Source organism: Scyliorhinus torazame, chromosome 6 (genome assembly GCF_047496885.1).
Source record: "Scyliorhinus torazame isolate Kashiwa2021f chromosome 6, sScyTor2.1, whole genome shotgun sequence".
NCBI lineage: Eukaryota > Metazoa > Chordata > Chondrichthyes > Carcharhiniformes > Scyliorhinidae > Scyliorhinus > Scyliorhinus torazame.
The window spans coordinates 312,610,401-312,629,827 of NC_092712.1; the positions used below are offsets into that span (position 1 = coordinate 312,610,401).

Sequence of the window (19,427 nt, forward strand, 5' to 3'; positions counted from 1 at the left end):
GTTTGAAATGTATCTGCGTGCGAATGGGAGACTTTGCGCCTGTCGCTATCAGCCACTCCCTGCCAGAGGTGTGCGCGCGCTTGGGACTATTGGGTGAGAATACTACGGGAATGGCTGACGATTGAAGGGGATCGGGGGTTATAGGGAGAAGGCAAGAGAATGGGGATGAGAAAATATCAGCCATGATTGAATGGCGGAGCAGACCCGATGGGCCGAGTGGCCTAATTCTGCTCCTATGTCTTATGATTGGGATGCTTCCACACTCACTGCTGGGGATGATGCACACATTGACCTCTTAGGCGAGCAGAGGATGGTGAAGGAAACCCTGCACCAGTGTGGAGTCTGTGGCACCAAGAAGGGAGACAACTGACGAGGGAAAAGCTGGGAGGAAAATCTACTTTGAAAATAAAATCTAACACCCGTTACTTTTGCTGAATACTTTGAAGTTGTTACCTTTGCTGACTGAAGCACTACAGCTTAGCAATAATTTGATTTGTCCACAGCGTGGGCAGATAATGCGAATGCATGTGCCAAACAGTATGCTGGAACTGGGGCCTTAAAGACTGACTTTACCAGGTAATTATCTCTGAGCGTTAACTCTGACTGCCGTGGTTAGTTTTATGCCTTGCATGCTTTGTGAAAGGTGGCCCATCATTTGGGGGACGCTTCGAATCAAATTAGTAATATGATGCTTATGCAGTTAGGGTAAAACCACATCGTTGAGAAACATAAGGATAATGTTTGACACTGGTGCACCTGATTTGAGATAACTATGATGCTGATTAACAAAGTGGAACATTTGTTGATGGCTCGCTCCTCAGCCCTAACACACACACATGCACACACACATATCACAGCTTTTCCAATGAAACCCCAGGTTTGAATTCGGCTTCCTGTTTCGGACAGAGTGGAACACCACAAAATGACGTTTAATGTTAGGATTTCATTCTGAGGAAAATAATGGGTTGTCGGACAAACAACGTTTGAGGCAGCGTCCCAGTTGATCACCTATTTTTATATTCGGTATTGATGCTTTTACAGGGCGCATGGCTGAATTTGCATCTGGGAAGGACTTTTTAAAAATTTAGAGTACCCAATTATTTTTTTTCCAATTAAGAGGCAATTTAGCGTGGCCAACCCACCTACCCTGCACATCTTTTCTGGTTGGGTGGGTGAGACCCACGCAGACATGGGGAGAATGTGCAAACTTCACACAGACAGTCCCCAGTGCCGGGATCGAATCCAGGTCGTCAGTGCCGTGAAGCAGCGGTGCTAGCCACTGTGCCACCCTAGCATTTAGGAAGGACTGATCCAACCTTCCTGACCAAGTGAGAATTGACAATTTTCACGTTAGTGGAAAAATGGTAGTAGAATAGCCCGGTTTGTAGGGTTTAAGTTCCTACACGATCCAAGCTGAGTTTAAAAGTGTTTCACAAAGCAGATATTGAACATTGTTAGTGGTGGTGTCTCACAAATGATGTCCTTTGCTCCAGAGTAGCATCTTCCTGAAGGATATTTAAATCCTTGTGTGTAGATAACCAGAATTGCATGTGCTCCAGTCAGCTGCAATGCCTCGGTGACTCGGATAGTAAATGCAATGCGGTTCATGAGATTTAAATACTCTAGGTTAATTGACCAGTTGTTCATAGCACTAGCGTTCAGAAATTAGGATCACGAAGTAGGGAAATTAAATGCTGTAGGGAGATTAAATCATGTAAATCTAGAATGGGTTTTCCAGCAGACACCAAGAGCCGTCTTGGCACATTGTCGGACTTGCTTGATGTTGACATGGGACAGCTATGTTGCCCAGATTATTTGAAAGTGAACCTAACTAGAAAATGTCATGCTGCCCTCTTCTCCAGATTTAAACAGTGTACTGCTGCCAATTTTTTGGCAGCTTGCCTTTTGGTTTTATTAGGGGCAGCACGGTAGCACAAGTGAATAGCACTGTGGCTTCACAGCGCCAGGGTCCCAGGTTCGATTCCCCGTTGGGTCATTGTCTGTGCGGAGTCTGCACGTTCTCCCCGTGCCTGCGTGGGTTTCCTCCAGGTGCTCCGGTTTCCTCCCACAGTCCAAAGATGTGCAGGTTAGGTGGATTGGCCATGATAAATTGCGCTTAGTTACCAAAAAGGTTAGGTGGGGTTATTGGGTTTCGGGGATGGGGGGGAAGTGAGGGCTTAAGTGGGTCGGTGCAGACTCGAAGTGCACAAGGAGGCCATTCGGTCCAATGTTCTATTATCTATGATCTATTACTCCTGCCCAGTTTCTAATCTGGCATTTTTGGCAAGTTATCAAGTGTTCACTGTGTGTTTAACACCCCTTCCTTAGGACTGGAAAGAGAACAAAATGGGGTCTTGTGATGGATGGATGGAACTCAATGTTAAGATACTACAAGAATAATTTTTCCGATGGATTTAGACAGGTAAACCATTCTGTATCACTTTCCCCCTGGATCTTGAGCAGCAACAGCATGTGTTGGCTGTTTTAATTACATTGTTCATTCTTTATAATTATTATTTCAATAATTATTTTGGAATGTATTGAGAAGTCCAGATAGAGTAACCTAAGAAATCTATGTCTTGCTGAGGAGCAGTGTTTTGGCAACAACAAACATTTGCATTTGCACAGTGCCTCTCGTATAGAAAAACACTCCATGGCGCTTCACAGAAGCGTAATCAAAGTACGAATGATAAACCAAAGGCCATAACTCATGAAATGAAATGAAAATTGCTTATTGTCGCAAGTAGGCTTCAAATGAAGTTACTGCGAAAAGCCCCTAGTCGCCACATTCCGGCGCCTGTTCGGGGAGGCTGGTACGGGAATTGAGCTGTGCTGCTGGCCTGCCTTGGTCTGCTTTCAAAGCCAGCCATTTAGCCCTGTGCTAAACAAGACATAGGAGCAGAATTAGGCCACGCGGCCCATCGAGTCTGCTCCGCCATTCAATCATGGCAGATATTTTTCTCCTGCCTTTTCCCCATAACCCCTGATCCCCTTATTAATCAATTTGCCAAAGCCTGGTCAAATAGATTGTTTTAAGGAAGGGTTTGAAGGAGGTGGAGGGCTGAGGGGGCCTCGGTAGTTTTCCATGTGAATGGCAAATTCCAGCTCAAGACTAATTTTCAATTTTGTTCAAATTAAAATGACTGGGATTTTAAAAGTCTCCTCGTGTTACATTCGCGCATGATATTATCAAATAAAGTGTGAAAAATAAGATATCAAAACTGCTGATCACAATTAGACAGCCAATCTTACCTGGACGTGCACATTGAACAAAGGTAGTAAAATGTTTGATTGGTATCCCCCCCCATTTTAATTTCTCTTTTACCCATCATTCCTTGGCTTGGAACACATGCAGCGAATTGTTTATCTACGTAAGGTATAGGATTTAAAAAAACAACAATTTGATCAGCTGAAATGGAATTTCTCATTCCACGTTTTAATTCGTTGAAGCCACAGGATAAAATCAATGTTCAGCGGAGAGAGAAATTAGGTGGCGGGGTGATCTGTTGATGTGACTCTTTCCCACCCCCACCGAGTCAGAGTCGCACATTACCCCCACTTTCATTCAAGTCCAGTCGAGAACTATCATTGCTTACCCTCTGATGCCACCATCTATACTCCTCCATTTGTTCATATCTTGGGGACATGTATATCCTGTGTTGCTGAAACCATCGCCAAGAAGCTAAAATTACTCCTAAAACCAAAATATTCCTTATTTTCAACAATTCTTAATGCTCCATGAAGTTAATTATGATCCCATCCCTGCAAATTTATCTCACCCCTCTGTTACTGTTGCAGAAAGGGTATAGGAACGAAGGTCCTGACAGGGGATCATCCCTCTTTCAACAACCTATCTCTTTTCTTCTCCTTCCCCCCCCCCCCCCCCCCCCCCCCCCCCCCCCCCCCCCCACCCCCCCTCCCCGGCCCATCTCTCCTGCTCTCCCGCCCTCAAATTTCAAACGATCACAAGTCTAAATTGTTGTGATTGTTTGAAATTTGGTATTCTTGCATTTGTCCTGATGAGTGCCAGATGAAAAGCTTCAACAAGATGTCTTTCTTTTCATCAAGATTCAAATTCAGTTCCATGATGGCACAGTTTGGTTTAGTTAATGCATTCTGTACATTTGTTACTGTTCCAGGATTCCATAGACCTGTTCCTTGGAAACTATGTTGTGGACGAGGCTGACTCTTTAACCTTTTTACATGACCAGAAAGAGTGGAGATTCCTAGCCGTGAGTTTGAAATTGATCCTTCGTTTTTGTAAACTTTGTAATTGAGCAGTACCCTGGTCACATTTTGACTCTGTATAACGTTGTTACATAAGCAAAATGAAATTGACTTTCCTTCTCTGTCATGTTTGCTTCTTGGGCGGCAGGGTGGCTCAGTGGTTAGCACTGCTTCCTCACGGCGCCGAGGTCCCAGGTTTGATCCCATCCTTGGGTCACTGTCCGTGTGGAGTTTGCCCATTCTCTCTGTGGGTCTCACCTCCACAACCCAAAGATGTGCAGGGTAGGTGGATTGGCCACGCTAAATTGTCCCTTAGTTGGAAAAACGAATTGGGTATCCTATTTAAAAAGAAAGTCATGTTTGCTTCATCTGTGGCCTTTTGCACAGCTATCACAGTGTTTATCAGCTGTGGGCTGTATTTGGCAGGGCTACTGGAGCATCTCAAACTGCGATTGATGATTGTTAGTCAATTACAAGTAGATGGCAGCCCTGACGCGGTACAAGCTTAAGCGATTGACCAGGAGGTGTGGTGATCAGAAGCAAAGGTTGGGGGTGAAGAGGCGTTAGCACAGGAAATGGTTACAGTTTTGATGCAGTCTTTGTGAGTAAAATAGCTTCAGTAACCTCGCACTCAGTCCGTTAGTGTTGCTTCAATGTCATCGTGAAGAAGCACTCATGCTGGGATCACTCGTCACTTCCACACGTCAACGTGAAGGAGTATGGCACACTTAGCATTGGTATCTGAACAAACCTAGTCAGCAACACAGTTTAAATGTCATTCTTGTCCTTTTGCAGCTGCCTATTATCATGGTTGTGGCTTTCTCGATGTGCATCATCTGTTTACTTATGGCAGGTGAGTAAAAATGTTGAAATCGGAAGTAATGACCAACACAAATGTTAACGCTTTCCTGCATTTTGGGAAACAGCTTTTTCTGGTTATGGAATATGGGGATCGCTGGAAAGGTCAGCATTGATGCCAGTTTAATTGCCCTTGAGGAGACGGTGAGCTGCCTTCTTGAACCACTGTAGCCCACGTGGGGTAGGTACACCTACAATGCTGACTGGTTGGGATTTCCAAGATTGTGATCCAACGGCAGTAAAGGAATGACGAAGCAGTTGTCAGTCAGGTTGGTGGAGTTCCCGTGTGTCTGCTGCCCAAGTGGAGCTAGCAGGTTTGGAACGTGCAGCCGAAGGAGCCTTGGAGAGTTACTGCAGTGCATCTTGGTCATCTCACCTGCACTGAGGCAGATCAGCAGCAATTTGTCTGGTTAAAGAAACAGCCTTTGCAAGCAGTGATATTTTAGGCAGGGATTGATAACCGGTTCCACTTTCAAATGGATGATGGTAGGCAAGGTTTTCAGCTGAATCTTCAGCGACGTTATGGAGGTGGAGGCTGGGGGAGGGGTCAGCAATGCTTCCTCGCGCAAATGATTTGAAGGATAGTAGGGACATCGGCGAAGGTACACAAAAGGATGCCAGAGGGTTTATTTTCTCCTTGCGTTCTCCGGCCAAAGATGGGTCCGCCCCACAGCACCATGACCTCCACCAGGGTTAGGGCAAAGAGACGGGTCCCGAATCCAGCCCAGCCAGAACCCCGTGCAGTTGGCACAATCCACACTGACCATCCATCTGACTGAACCAATCAGGCTAAACAGGCTGGATCGCTTTTCTCCAGGGAACAGAAGACTGAGCCCAAATGAATTGAACTCTAATGGAGGTCTTTAAGAAAATGAATGGGTCTGACAGGGTTTCGACATCAGGAGAGGTCTGGGAAGTCAAAAGCCAGAGGTCAAGAAATGTAAGATGGTCGATAATATACCCAGTATGGAACTCCGGCGAAACTTCTACATTCTATGGTTTGGCCAGGCTAAATTGTCCCTTAGTGTCCAAGGATTCGGTGGGGTTATGGGGATAGGGTAGGGCATGGGCTTCAGTAGGGAGCTCCTTTGGAGCATCGCTGCAGGCTCGATGGACCGGGTGGTCTCCTCCTGCACTGTAGGGATTCTATGATGAGTCGAACTACTCCCTGGTTAAAGCAGTCACTTGAAGTTGTTGGGTGAGGTGAATGGGACAGTTTTGTTTAAGAGGAAACTAGGTAAGGCCAAGAGGAAAAATGGGATAGGATGCTATAGGATTAGATGAAGAGACACTGAACACACACGCTGTCATTGATCAGGTCGGCCGAATGGCCTATTTCTGTGCCATAGATTGATACGCTCAGACGAATTTGAATTGAGGAAAATGCTGGTTTGAATTTATTCATTCAAATATATGAAAGAACGATTTGCATTTATATAGGGCTTTTCACATTCACTGGATGCGTCAATGGGTTTTACAGCCCATAAGTGCTTTTGAAGTGTAGTCACTGTTCCAGGAAACATGGCAACTGATTTGCGCACATCAATCTCCACAAATACCAATGCGCCAACAATTAGATAATCTGCCCCTGTGATGTTGATTGAGGGATTAATATGGACTAATATTGACCAGGACACCAGGAACAACTGCTCCGCTTTCCTTTGAGGTAGTGCAGAGATCCTTCACATCCACCCGAGCAGGGAAGACGGGACTTTGGTTTGACATTTTGGCTGAAAAATAGCACCTCCAACTGTGTAGTTCTGTCTCAGTACTGTACTGGAATGAAAGCCTAGATTTGAGCTCAAGCCCTGGAGTAGGCCTGTGTTAGTTGTTTACTTATGCTGGGTAACCAGTCTTGCCCGTAGCTGTTGAGTCAAACGCTGATGACGTTCCTCCTGTTTGTTAGATTTTTTTGGGGGTTTTTTTTGTTGTACTTCAGTCAACAGAAGATTGGGTAAAATCTGTGCCTTTTGCAAGTCACAAATAAAATGTCCGTAATTATAAAACTTGATCGCCCCTCAGTTCCAGCTGCATCTGTGTGGTCATTCAGCATGCCTGCTTTTGCCGGTTGATGTGACGAGATGTCACTGCTTACAGCAGGAGGAGAAAGCTTTGTGCAGCACGCCAGAGTTTATGACATTAAAAATTCTAGGTTTCCTCAACTTCAATGTTAATTAAGGAGTTTATTATTGGAGACGTCGCTAATCCCGCTTAATTAGACTTGGCCCTAAAATCGAAATTTGCGATTAAAATATGCTTGCAATCCCCGGTCGCCGACTTCCCTTGATTTAAAATCTGCTGCCGCTATTTCGAATCGTGACAATTACTTCACACTTGAATTTTTCTTTTGGGGGCGTGACTTTAGGTGACACCTGGACGGAGACCTTGGCTTACGTGCTGTTCTGGGGGAGTGCGAGCTTTGGGACTGCTGCAGTCATTCTCTTCAACGGCAAGGAGTTTGTTGATGCGCCCAAGCTGGTCCAGAAAGAAAAGATGGACTGAATGTGTACCTGTGGAAAGCAGCTTGGCCGCCAAGATTCTGTGCAAATGTGGAGGATCTTCTGACCTGCTTTCCACAGCCCCCAGATGCTGTGGTGTGTGTGTCTTTCTTTTCTACAGTCGATTGGAACTGCCGGTTGTGCTCTGCAGTCGGGAGTTGGAGCATTCAGCTGTAGCCATCATAAACTTCCTCTTCCATGGTCGTCCAGAACTAGTGAAATAAAAAGGAAATTAAAACCTCCTGCTCGTGCGATCTTCATATTTGATATCCAAAAACAAATGTAAAAACAAACTCGGGTGTTTCATACAGGGTATCGGTTCAACTCCAGCAGGTTTATTGTTTCCTTCCAGTCAGCTTCTTTGTGTTTTATATATACATGAAATAGCGACACAGCAGTGTAACATATTTGCGGAAATGAGCCGTCGTTTCCACATTTCAAGCTGTTGAATCCAAAGTTTTGTACAACGGTTTGGACTTCGATGTGTTGCATGATCGGAGTTCTTTCAGTCAGTCCTGTCTTTGAAGCTAATGCTGCTTTCACATCCTTTCTGCAACAGCTTGTAACTTTTGGGTGGGGGGGGGGGGGGGGGGGGGGGGGGGGGGGGGGGGGGGGAAGGAGAGAGAGAGAGGCTGTAATTTACCTGAAAAGCTGTACAGTGAGTTTTAGACAAATATGGAATTTGTATTATGTTACAGAATCAACTTGTATATCTTGTTTTTCCGAGTTGTGCATTATTTCCTTTTCTTATCAGTATAATTATATCGTAATTTGGGTGTTGAAATCTGCTCTTTTCTTTTCATTTTTACATCTGCTTGAGCGCCTCTTCCGATTTAAGTATTAAGATGATATTTAAAACGTCAAAGAGCTGTTGAAATACTCAATCGAACAGTTTATGAATTTGTCATTATTAGCAAAATAATGCACTCGGATTCACCTTATATTTCCCCCAAACAGTGCCTAGCTTATCGGTTTGCTTGTCTTTTCTTTTAACATATATTTAAGTATATCTTTAAATCGTCCAATAAATTGCAGTGGATGCCATCAACTATTTCACTGGACATTGGGTGATGTGCGAGGCAGGGTTGAAACTGCAATAGGGTGGCAAATTTGTAATACGCCTTTAAACTGTTGTCCAATCATTGCGGTAGAGGGTGATTCAATCGGTGTATTTTGCAAATTGCGAACGCGAATTGTTTTTCAGAATTGGAACTCTGGAATGTAACGGAAGCGATTAGGTCAGACTTTGGCAAAGGGGACCGTGTTGGGAGCAATTTCCTATTTATACAAGTGAATCTCTATAATCAGTTTTTGAACTATTTCCATTCCATTGTCCTGCTCTGTATTATGTTTTGTGTTCCTTTTTGGAGTAACAAATAAATTGAAATAGGAATGAAGGTTTTTTATTGTCTTTTGTTTTCAGTTTGTTCACAGTATAATCACCAATACAGCCTTGAACTCGGTGTGATGTACAGTGTTGGGACTGGAATTAGCTGTCTCTTTTGGAGACGGTCATTGTGTGTATTGTATTTTGTTTTAAAAGACAACAATCTTGGAAGAGCCAGCTGAGGTTACAATCCGCAGAACAGAAAATAAGACCATAGGACGCAGGAGCAAAAACAGGCCATTCGGCCCATCGAGCCTGCTCCGCCATTCAATGAGATCATGACTGATCTGATATGAGAAACCTAATCTCCACTTTCCTGCCGTCTCCCCACAACCCTTGATTCCCTTACTGATTAAAAGTCTGTCGTATCTCAGCCATGAACTGGTGGCAATATTCAACAGGCTGGTCTACACCTGTGGGGAGAGAAAAAGATTTGACATTTGAGTTGTTAACTGTTTCTCTCTCCACCGATACCTTCAGACCCGCTGAGTATTTCCAGCAATTTTCTGTTCCTGTTTCGGATTCCAGCGTCTGTGGTATTTTACTCCTGCAATGATCAGCATCTAAACTGCAAAATTGTTGAATGCCCTCCCAGGCATTCTGTAGTCTAAATTCCTGTTCCATTTTCACACTCTTCTCACTTGGAGTGCAGAGCGTAACTTTATTAATGAACTGCTCCTCATTTCTACTTCTCATAAGTTCATAAGATATAGGAGCAGAATTAGGCCATTCGGCCCATCGAGTCTGCTCCGCCATTCGATCATGGCTGACCTGTCCTCATCTGTTACCTACAATGCTACAGACCAAGAGCTGGATTGCAAAATCAGCCAGAGCATCTCCTCCCTGGAACACGTGATCATGGAGCAGGAGTAGCCAATTTAGCCTGCCCGGGCCGAAACACCTTCATTCAATGTGATCATGGCTGATCCCATCCTGGCTTCAACTTCGCTGTCCTGCCCGTTCTCCATAACCCTTCAACCAAAACCAATTAAAAATCTGTCTAACTCATCCTTCAATTTACTCAATGCCCCTGCATCCACCGCACTCTGGGGTAATGAATTCCACAGGTTCACAACAGTGGGACAGTAACTGTTGTTATGTCCCCTAAGGGAGTATTTTAAGTTGCTGTCTATAACTATCCACTAGGAGATGACAATGTGGTGTATAGTCCCTTGTACTCTGTAGGCTAAACAGCAGCAGTCTTACAGGGCAGACATGTCTACACAGTGGGCGCAATTCTCCCAGCGGGAGACCAAGTCCCGACGCTGGAGTGAAAACCGGAGTGTTTCACTCCGGCGTCGGAGGCCGTTCCTAGCCCCCTATTCTCCTGCCTCCGGGGGGGCTAGGAGCGGCGTTGCGTCATTTACGCGCCGGGCCTTGGCGCCGAAAATATGTTTATTCAAAGTTTTTCCAACAAAAGTTTTTCAACCAATTAAACCCCCCCCCCGTAACAGAAAAGAAAAAGAGAAAAGAACAGAACAAAACATAAACATATCAATCAAACATACCACAGAACTTTTACAATGGGTTTCTCCCGCACATAATAACCCTCCCATATGCTTTTTACAAGTACCCCTAGGGAAAGACCCCCTCCCCCCCCCGGGAAAGAGACACCCCCCTCTCCCTCCCTGGGTTGCTGCTGACCGACATTCTAACGCTCCGCGAGATAGTCTAGGAATGGTTGCCACCGCCTGAAGAACCCCTGCGCAGACCCTCAAGGCAAACTTTATCCTCTTCAGCTTAATGAACCCTCCATGTCATTTATCCAGGCTTCCACACTGGGGGGCTTCACGTCCTTCCACATAAGCAAGATCCTCAGCCGGGCTACCAGGGACGCAAAGGCCAGAATGCCGGCCTCTTTCGGCTCGTCCGCCACCCCAAACAATGCCAGCCCACAACTTGGCTTGACCTGGACTTTCACCACCTTGGATATAGTCTTTGCGAAACCCCTCCAGAACCCATCCAGTGCCGGGCATGACCAGAACATGTGGGCGTGATTCGCTGGGCTTCCCGAGCACCTCCTGCATCTGTCCTCCATCCCAAAGAACCTACTCAGCCTCGCCCCTGTCATATGCACTCTGTGAATAACCTTAAACTGTATCAGGCTGAGCCTGGCACATGAGGAAGCGGAATTAACCCTACTCAGGGCATCAGCCCACAGACCCTCTTCAATCTCCTCCCCCAACTCCTCCTCCCACTTGCCCTTCAGCTCCTCCACCGAAGCCTCCTCCTCTTCTTTCATCTCCTGATATATCGCCGAAGTCTTGCCCTCTCCGACCCATACACCCAAAATCACCCTGTCCTGCCGGGAGCAACGGGAATCCCCTCACCTGCCGCCTCACAAACGCCCTCACTTGCATATACCTGAACGCATTTCCCGGGGGTAACCCAAGCTTCTCCTCCAGCGCCCCTAGGCTCGCAAACGTCCCATCTATAAACAGGTCCCCCATCCTTCTGATCCCTGCCCGATGCCAGCTCTAAAACCCCCTGTCCATCCGTCCTGGGACGAACCGATGGTTCTCCCGGATCGGGGATCACACCGAGGCTCCGATCTCACCCCAATGTTGTCTCCACTGCCCCCAGATCTTTAGCGTTGCTGCCACCACTGGACTCGCGGTGTACCTTGTCGGCGAGAGCGGCAGCGGTGCCGTCACCAGCGCCCTCGGGCTCATTCCTTTGCAGGATGCCATCTCCAGCCTCTTCCATGCCTCCCCCTCTCCCTCCATTACCCACTTACGGATCATCGCCACGTTGGCTGCCCAATAATAGCCACCCCAATAATAGCCACCTACTACGCTCCAGAAACCCCCTCCTTACCCTCGGGGTCTTGTTTGCCCACACAAAACCCATGATGCTCCTACCTACCCGCTTTAAAAAGGCCTTTGTAATCATAATAGGAAGGCACTGGAACACAAAAAAGAAATCTCGGGAGGACCATCATTTTAATCGACTGTACCCTGCCCGCTAGCGAGAGTGGCAACACATCCCATCTTTTAAAGTCCTCCTCCATCTGCTCCACCAGCCGCGTCAAATTAAGTTTATTCAGGGCCCCCCAGCTCCTAGCTACCTGGATCCCCAAATACCGAAAGCTCCTTTCCGCCCTCCTCAACGGTAGGTTGTCTATCCCTCTTCCCTGGTCCCCTGGATGCACCACAAAGAGTCACTTTTCCCTACATTGAGCTTCTAGCCCGAGAAGTCCCCAAACTCCCTTAGGATCCGCATGACCTCCACCATCCCCTCCACTGGATCTGCCACATACAGCAACAGGTCGACCGCATACAGCGACACTCGATGCTCCTCTCCCCCTCAGACCACCCCCCTCCATTTCCTGGACTCCCTTAATGCCATCGCCAAAGGCTCAATTGCTAATGCAAACAACAGGGGGGACGGGGCACCCCTGTCTTGTCCCTCGATACAGCCGAAAATACTCCGACCTCCGTCGATTCGTAGCCACACTCGCCACCGGGGTTCTATATAGGAGCTTACCCCACCTGATAAACCCCTCCCCAAACCCAAACCTCCGCAACACTTCCCAGAGATACTCCCACTCCACCCGGTCAAAGGCTTTCTCCGTGTCCATAGCTGCCACTATCTCTGCCTCTCCCTCCACCGAGGGCATCATAATCACATTGAGGAGCCTCCGCACATTGGTGTTTAGCTGCCTGCCCTTCACAAATCCCATCTGGTCCTCATGAATCACCCCCGGGACACAGTCCTCAATTTTCGTAGCCAGCACTTTTGCCAGCAACTTAGCATCCACATTGAGGAGCGAGATCGGTCTATACGACCCGCATTGCAGTGGGTGCTTGTCCCGCTTCAGGATCAGAGAGATCAGCGCCCCGGACATTGTTGGGGGCAGGTTCCCCCCCACTGTTGCCTCATTGAAAATCGTCACTAGCGACGGGGCTAACAGGTCTGTATACTTCCTGTAAAACTCAACCGGGAACCCATCTGGCCCCGGGGCCTTCCCCGCCTGCATGCTCCCCAGTCCTTTAACCAGCTCCTCCAACCCAAATGGCTCCCCCAAACCAGCCACCTCCTGCTCCTCCACCCTCGGGAACCTCAGTTGATCGAGAAATCGTCGCATCCCCTCTTCCCCCGCTGGGGGCTGAGATCTGTACAGCTCCTCATAAAAGTCCTTAAATGCCTCATTTACTTTCACCGCACTCCGCACCGTAGTTCCCCTGCCATCCTTGACTCCACCTATCTCCCTCGCTGCCATCCTCTTACGGAGCTGATGTGCCAGCATCCGTCTCGCCTTCTCCCCATACTCGTACGTCGCCCCCTGTGCTTTCCTCCACTGTGCCTCTGCCTTCCCTGTGGTCAACAGGTCGAATTCCATCTGGAGACTTCGCCGCTCCCTAAGTAGTCCCTCCTTGGGGGCCTCTGCATATCGCCTGTCTACCCTTAGGATCTCCCCCACTAACCTCTCCCTTTCCCTGCCCTCTCTCTTCTCCCTGTGAGCCCTGATGGAGATTAACTCTCCCCTGACCACCGCCTTCAACGCCTCCCATACTACCCCCACCTGCACCTCCCCGTTGTTTTTGGCCTCCAAATAGCTGTCAATACACCCCCGCACCCTCCCGCACACCTCCTCATCCGCCAGTAATCCCACATCCAGACGCCACAGCGGGCGTTGGTCCCTCTCCTCTCCCAACTCCAGCTCCACCCAGTGTGGGGCGTGGTCTGAGATGGCTATGGCCGAGTACTCCGTTCCCTCCACTTTCGGGATCAGCGCCCTACTCAAAACAAAAAAAATCTATCCGGGAGTAGGCTCTGTGCACGTGAGAGAAAAAAGAAAATTCCTGGCCAAGGGCCTAACAAATCTCCACGGGTCTACTCCCCCCATCTGGTCCATAAACCCCCTAAGCACCTTGGCCGCAGCCGGCCTCTTCCCTGCCCTAGATCTGGAGCGATCTAATGCTGGGTCCAACACCGTGTTGAAATCCCCCCCCATTATCAAGCTTCCTGCCTCCAGATCCGGAATCCGCCCCAACATGCGCTTCATAAATCCAGCATCATTCCAGTTCGGGGTGTATACGTTTACCAATACCACCCACACCCCCTGCAGCCTACCGCTCACCATCACGTATCGACCTCCATTGTCCACTACAATATTCTTGGCCTCAAACGACACCCGCTTCCCCACCAGTATTGCCACCCCTCTGTTCTTCGCATCCAGCTCCGAATGGAATACCTGTCCTACCCATTCCTTTCTTAACCTGACCTGGTCTGCCACCTTTAAATGTGTTTCCTGAAGCATGACCACGTCTGCCTCCAGTCCCTTTAAGTGCGCGAACACTCGGGCCCTCTTAACCGGCCCATTCAGGCCCCTCAAATTCCAAGTTATCAGCCGGATTGGGTTCTCTTCCCCCCCCCCCCCCCCCCGCCGACTAGCCATCTCCTTTTCTAGGCCAGTCCCGTGCCCGCGCCTCCCGCACTCTCCAGTCCCCCAGACGGGGGGGCCCCCCGCCCCGACCACCTCTTCTGTTTCCAGTTCCCCATCGGCCAATGCAGCAGCAACCCTCCCCCTCCCCCCGCTAGATCCATATCTAGCTCTTTTGCTCCCCCCATAACACTCCAGTAAGTCAGCTGACTCCTGCTGACCCCGGCCTCCCCCGCCGTCCCATTGACCCCCCCCCCCCGCCCCCCTTGTGGGAATCTCCCTCCCAGCAATCAGTGTGTGCTCCACCCCCCCCCCCACCCCCATCCTTCCCAAGCACGGGAAAAAGCCCGCGCTTTCCTGAGCCGGCCCCGCCCCCTGTGGCGCAGCTCCTGTTGCGGCCTTATCTCAATTCCCCATCCCCGGGCCTCCCCTCCCTCCAGCACCGGCGCACACATTCTCTCACAGTCTCCCCATCAGTTCTCTTCCCCCATCCCCATCCATCACCCAACCCGTGGAACATTCCCAACGCATAGTTAAAACCCTGTATACAACCGACATCCTCCCCACAACCCCAAACCCTCAGTTTGAGTCCAACTTTTCAGTTTGTATAAAGGTCCAAGCCTCCTCAGGCGTTTCGAAGTAGTGGTGTCGATCCTGAAACGTGACCCACAATCGCGCTGGCTGCAGCATTCCGAACCTCACCCCCTTCCGATGGAGCACCGCCTTGGCCCGATTAAAACCAGCTTGCTTCTTTGCCACCTCTGCACTCCAGTCCTGATAGATTCGGATCTCCGTATTCTCCCACCTGCTGCTCTGCTCTTTCTTGGCCCATCTCAAGACACATTCTCTATCCACGAAACGGTGAAACCTCACCACTACCGCCCTTGGCGGCTCGTTGGCCTTGGGTCTCCTCGCCAGGACCCGATGAGCCCCTTCTAGCTCCAGGGGACTCGGAAAGGCCCCCGCGCCCATCAGCGAGTTGAGCATCGTGCTCGCATATGCCCCGGCATCGGCCCCCTCCACTCCTTCAGGGAGACCCAGAATCCAGGTCCTCGAATCTTTCCGCCCACCTCTTGTGCAGCGCCTCGTGTGTCTCCATCTTCACCGCCAGGCCCAAGATCTCATCCTCGTTCTCCGTGGCTTTTTCCCGCACCTCCCGGATCGCCGCCCCTTGGGCCTTCTGGGTCTCCACTAACCCCTCGATCGCCGTCATCATTGGCACCAGCACCTCTTTCTTCAGCTCCTCAAAGCAGCGCCTGAGAAACTCCTGCTGCTCCTGCCCCCATGCCGCTTGATCTCCGCCCGCCGCCATCTTGTTTTTTCTCCCTCGCACTTTTCGCTGATCCAAAAACGCTTTTTTGACCGCTCCACTCCTGGTCCAATCCATATACTATGGGGGGTGGACCTTGCTATCACCTTCCCACACTGGAAGTCGTTGAAAAATTTCCGTTGGGGCTCCTCTGGAGAGCCCAAAAGTCTGTTTTAGTGAAACCGCCGAATGTGAGGCTTAGCTCCGCATAGCCGCAACCGGAGGTCGCATGAGCGGATTTTTGGCGCCAACCCGCGCGTGCGAGATTGCCGTCCTCCCCGCGTCCGCCCCACAAGAAGTTGGCGGATCGATCTTGCAGGGCAGCGGAGGAACCGAGGTCCTCCTTCAGAGAGGCCGGCCCGCCGATCGGTGGGCACCGATCGCGGGCCAGACCCCTTTTGAGGCCCCCCCCCCCCCCGCCGGTGCAGGAACCCCCCTCGCCCCCCCGCGCTGTTCCCGCTGGCAGCGACTAGGTGTGGATGGCGCCGGCGGGAGCCTGTCGTGTTGAGCAGGCCGCTCGGCCCATCCTGGCCAGAGAATCGCCGCTCGCCCATTACCAACGGCAAGCGGCGATTCTCCCAGCGGCTAGCCGTGATTCGTGCTGCGCCGGTTTGGGGGGGGGGTGGGAGAATCGCGTGCAGGTGTCGGGACGGCGTGGCAGGACTCGCACGGCACCTGGGCGATTCTCCCACCCGGCGTGGGGGTTGGGGGGGGGGGGAGAATGCCGCCCAGTGTTACAATCCCAGTTGATGGTATAACTGGACGGGAAGATCCCAGAATGGAACTCTGGCTCAAAAGACCATAACTTCTATTTTTTTTTAAGAAAACGTGGAGGAACAGTCACAAAGCCATTAAGTAGTTGTTGACAACAAGAACATTTAAAAATATTAAACATGAATAAAATGGATAATAATACAATGCTCCTTAACCCGCCTCCTTAGGTTAACAATTACACAGGTTTTAAGATTTACACGAATGACACAGTACATTTGAACCTACAATGGTCTCATCAGCACACAGTTGTTTATTAAAGCGTGCAGAGTGGCTGTGGTTGAATAGACACTACTTTGAACCCAAGTTAGTGTCTGTGGATGATTGTCACATGTTTCCAAGCTCCACTTCCAAAAACACATTTTAAAACCTTACGGTTTTCCGTTAGCAGGTTGCATTCCGAATTCCACTCCACGTTTTCCAAATGACTCTTGAGCAGACCATCTCCACTTCCAGCGAATCCACTCTATGTTTCACACCAACTCCTGTTAGGATTTCCTCATCTTGACTGCTTTTACCCACATACACTCTGGTATCCAGTCACCTATTGCTCCACAATTATTTCACTAACCTCTCACAAACTAGTAACATATCACAAACCTTGGAACCACTTCAGATATCTTTCTGGCTTCTCATTAGCCAGCTCCTTTAGCGTTGTCTGATTTGAAATGAACAGTATTCTTCTACTCCCAGTTCATATTTGTTTCTTTAACTTCAGGCTCCCTGGAAATCCCTCTTCATTTTTCTAATTTCCTTAAGTAGCTGTCCTTTAGATTTTTGGCCCTTGACCATTACTCCATTGTATGGCTTTCCTTCTAGCAAAGCCGACACCGATGTTCCCATTCTAGCTGCTTATCTCCAACTAAAGAACAAAGGGAAGCTATTTTCTGTCCAAAAGCCTCTAGTTGCTAAGCAACTATATTTATTCTTCATGCCATAGCTCTTTCTATCACAGTTGGAACTTAACCAATCCCCCACATACACAAACACCTTTTGTCCAGCATGAATCTAATTTTGGGTTCCTTCCAGGCACAGAAATATTCAATTGAACCCACTTAAAACTATACCTTAATTCCAATGTTTACGAATATAAATATAAACCCCTTAAAATTATGTTTGGTTTCCTAACACTAGTTTCTCAGTTACCACTGTTTGTATATAGTCTTATCTTCAAATAAAGAACCCATTATTGTTTTGACAATCTTTGTATAATTGGTGCCTTGACATTAAACAGGCAAATGCAACAATTTTGAGACAACGGGAAAATGTGACTGGTTGTGCTGGTATATTGAAACTTCCAAAGGCAAGTCTTTGAATGGATTGAGAATATTTGGGAATGAAAGTGTGGTTTTCCGGTTGAGTGGCAGAGAGAGAGATGAAAAACATAGGACATACGATAAATTGATAAAGGAAGTCCAGACATTGGGTGAATGACAGTCTGGTCAAACTATGACCCCTAGTTCTGGACTCTCCCCACCATTGGGAACATTCTTGAATCTACCCTGTCTAATCATCATAGATTATCATAGAATTTACAGTGCAGAAGGAGGCCATTCAGCCCATCGAGTCTGCACTGGCTCTTGGAAAGAGCACCCTACCCAGGGTCAACACCTCCACCCTATCCCCATAACCCAGTAACGCCACCCAACACTAAGGGAAACTTTGGACACTAAGGACAATTTATCATGGCCAATCCACCTAACCTGCACATCTTTGGACTGGGAGGAAACCGGAGCACCCGGAGGAAACCCACGCACACACGGGGAGGAAGTGCAGACTCCGCACAGACAGTGACCCAAGCCAGAATCGAACCTGGGACCCTGGAGCTGTGAAGCAATTGTGCTATCCACAATGCTACCGTGCTGCCCACTAATCCTGTTGGAATTTTGTAAGTTCCTATGAGATCCCCTCTCACTCTTCTGAACTCCAATGAATAGAGTCCTAACCGATTTAGTCTCTCGTATGACAGTCCCGCCATCACAGAAATCGGCCTGGAAAACCTTTGCTGCACTCCCTCTGTAGCAAGAACATCCTTCTGCCGATAGGACACCAAAACTGCGCACAATACTCCAGGTGTGGCCTCATCAATTGCAGTAAAAGGCCCTATACATTGCAGATTTTAGCTTTATGATGAAGACAACAACCACAGGGTGTTTAATATAGACCAGTGATAAATGTAGGTCAGCAAGCATAGGGGTGATGGGCGGATGGTACTTGGTACAAGTTAGGATGGGGGCAGCAGATTCTGATGCTCTTGACGAGTGATCCAGACTCAACGTTAGCTGGAGATTTTCCAGCACCTTCTGTTTTGTTTCAGATTCCAGCATCCGCAGTAATATGCTTACATTATTATAATAATCACTTATTGTCACAAGTAGGCTTCAATGAAGTTACTGTGAAAAGCCCCTAGTCGCCATGATGTGTGGACTGGGTGAAGAGCTTGGATTTGATTTATTTTATGTTGTCATGAGGGAAGTGTTTAGAATCCCTACAGTGCAGGAGGCCATTCGGCCCACCAGGTCCGCACCAATCCTTCCCACCTACACCCAATCCTCCATCGAATCCCTGTCACCCCACCCAACTGTTGGATACTGAAGGGGCAATTTAGCACAGCCAATCCACCTCACCTTCAAATCTTTGGACTGTGGCACCCAGAGGAAACCCACTCAGACACGTGGAGAACAGACAAACTCCAAGGTCGGAATCAAACCCGGTTCCCTGGCACTGAGGCCGCAGTGGTAACCCCTGTGCTGGCCATGTTCGAAAGGGAAGAATTTGCAGGGTTATGAACAGGGGAATGACAGGACTGATACTTTGTTGTAAAATTCTATCATTCTTATAACCAAAGCTTCACAACCAGCAAACTCAAAAATTTAAAAGTACAGAGGGTAGATAAAACTTAGAATTAGTTTGTTGCTGTGTTCTACATTCTCTCCAACAGGATTGGGAACACATTTGAAACCAGACAGAAGCTGAAGGGGGCGATAGGGA

General features: G+C 48.6%; 1 protein-coding gene across 2 annotated transcripts in view; it reads left to right on the forward strand.

Annotated features, from left to right (window-relative positions):
- sacm1lb (SAC1 like phosphatidylinositide phosphatase b) overlaps positions 1–8,984 on the forward strand; it is an 88,871-nt gene extending 79,887 nt beyond the window's left edge. For both annotated transcript variants that reach the window (XM_072510083.1, XM_072510084.1), the window contains 5 exons: positions 504–576; positions 2,329–2,422; positions 4,140–4,232; positions 5,023–5,080; positions 7,451–8,984. In XM_072510083.1, coding sequence (XP_072366184.1) covers positions 504–576; positions 2,329–2,422; positions 4,140–4,232; positions 5,023–5,080; positions 7,451–7,587 — 455 coding nt within the window. In that variant the 3' untranslated portion in view covers positions 7,588–8,984. The remainder of the gene's footprint in view (positions 1–503; positions 577–2,328; positions 2,423–4,139; positions 4,233–5,022; positions 5,081–7,450) is intronic.
- Positions 8,985–19,427: the final 10,443 nt, after the last annotated feature.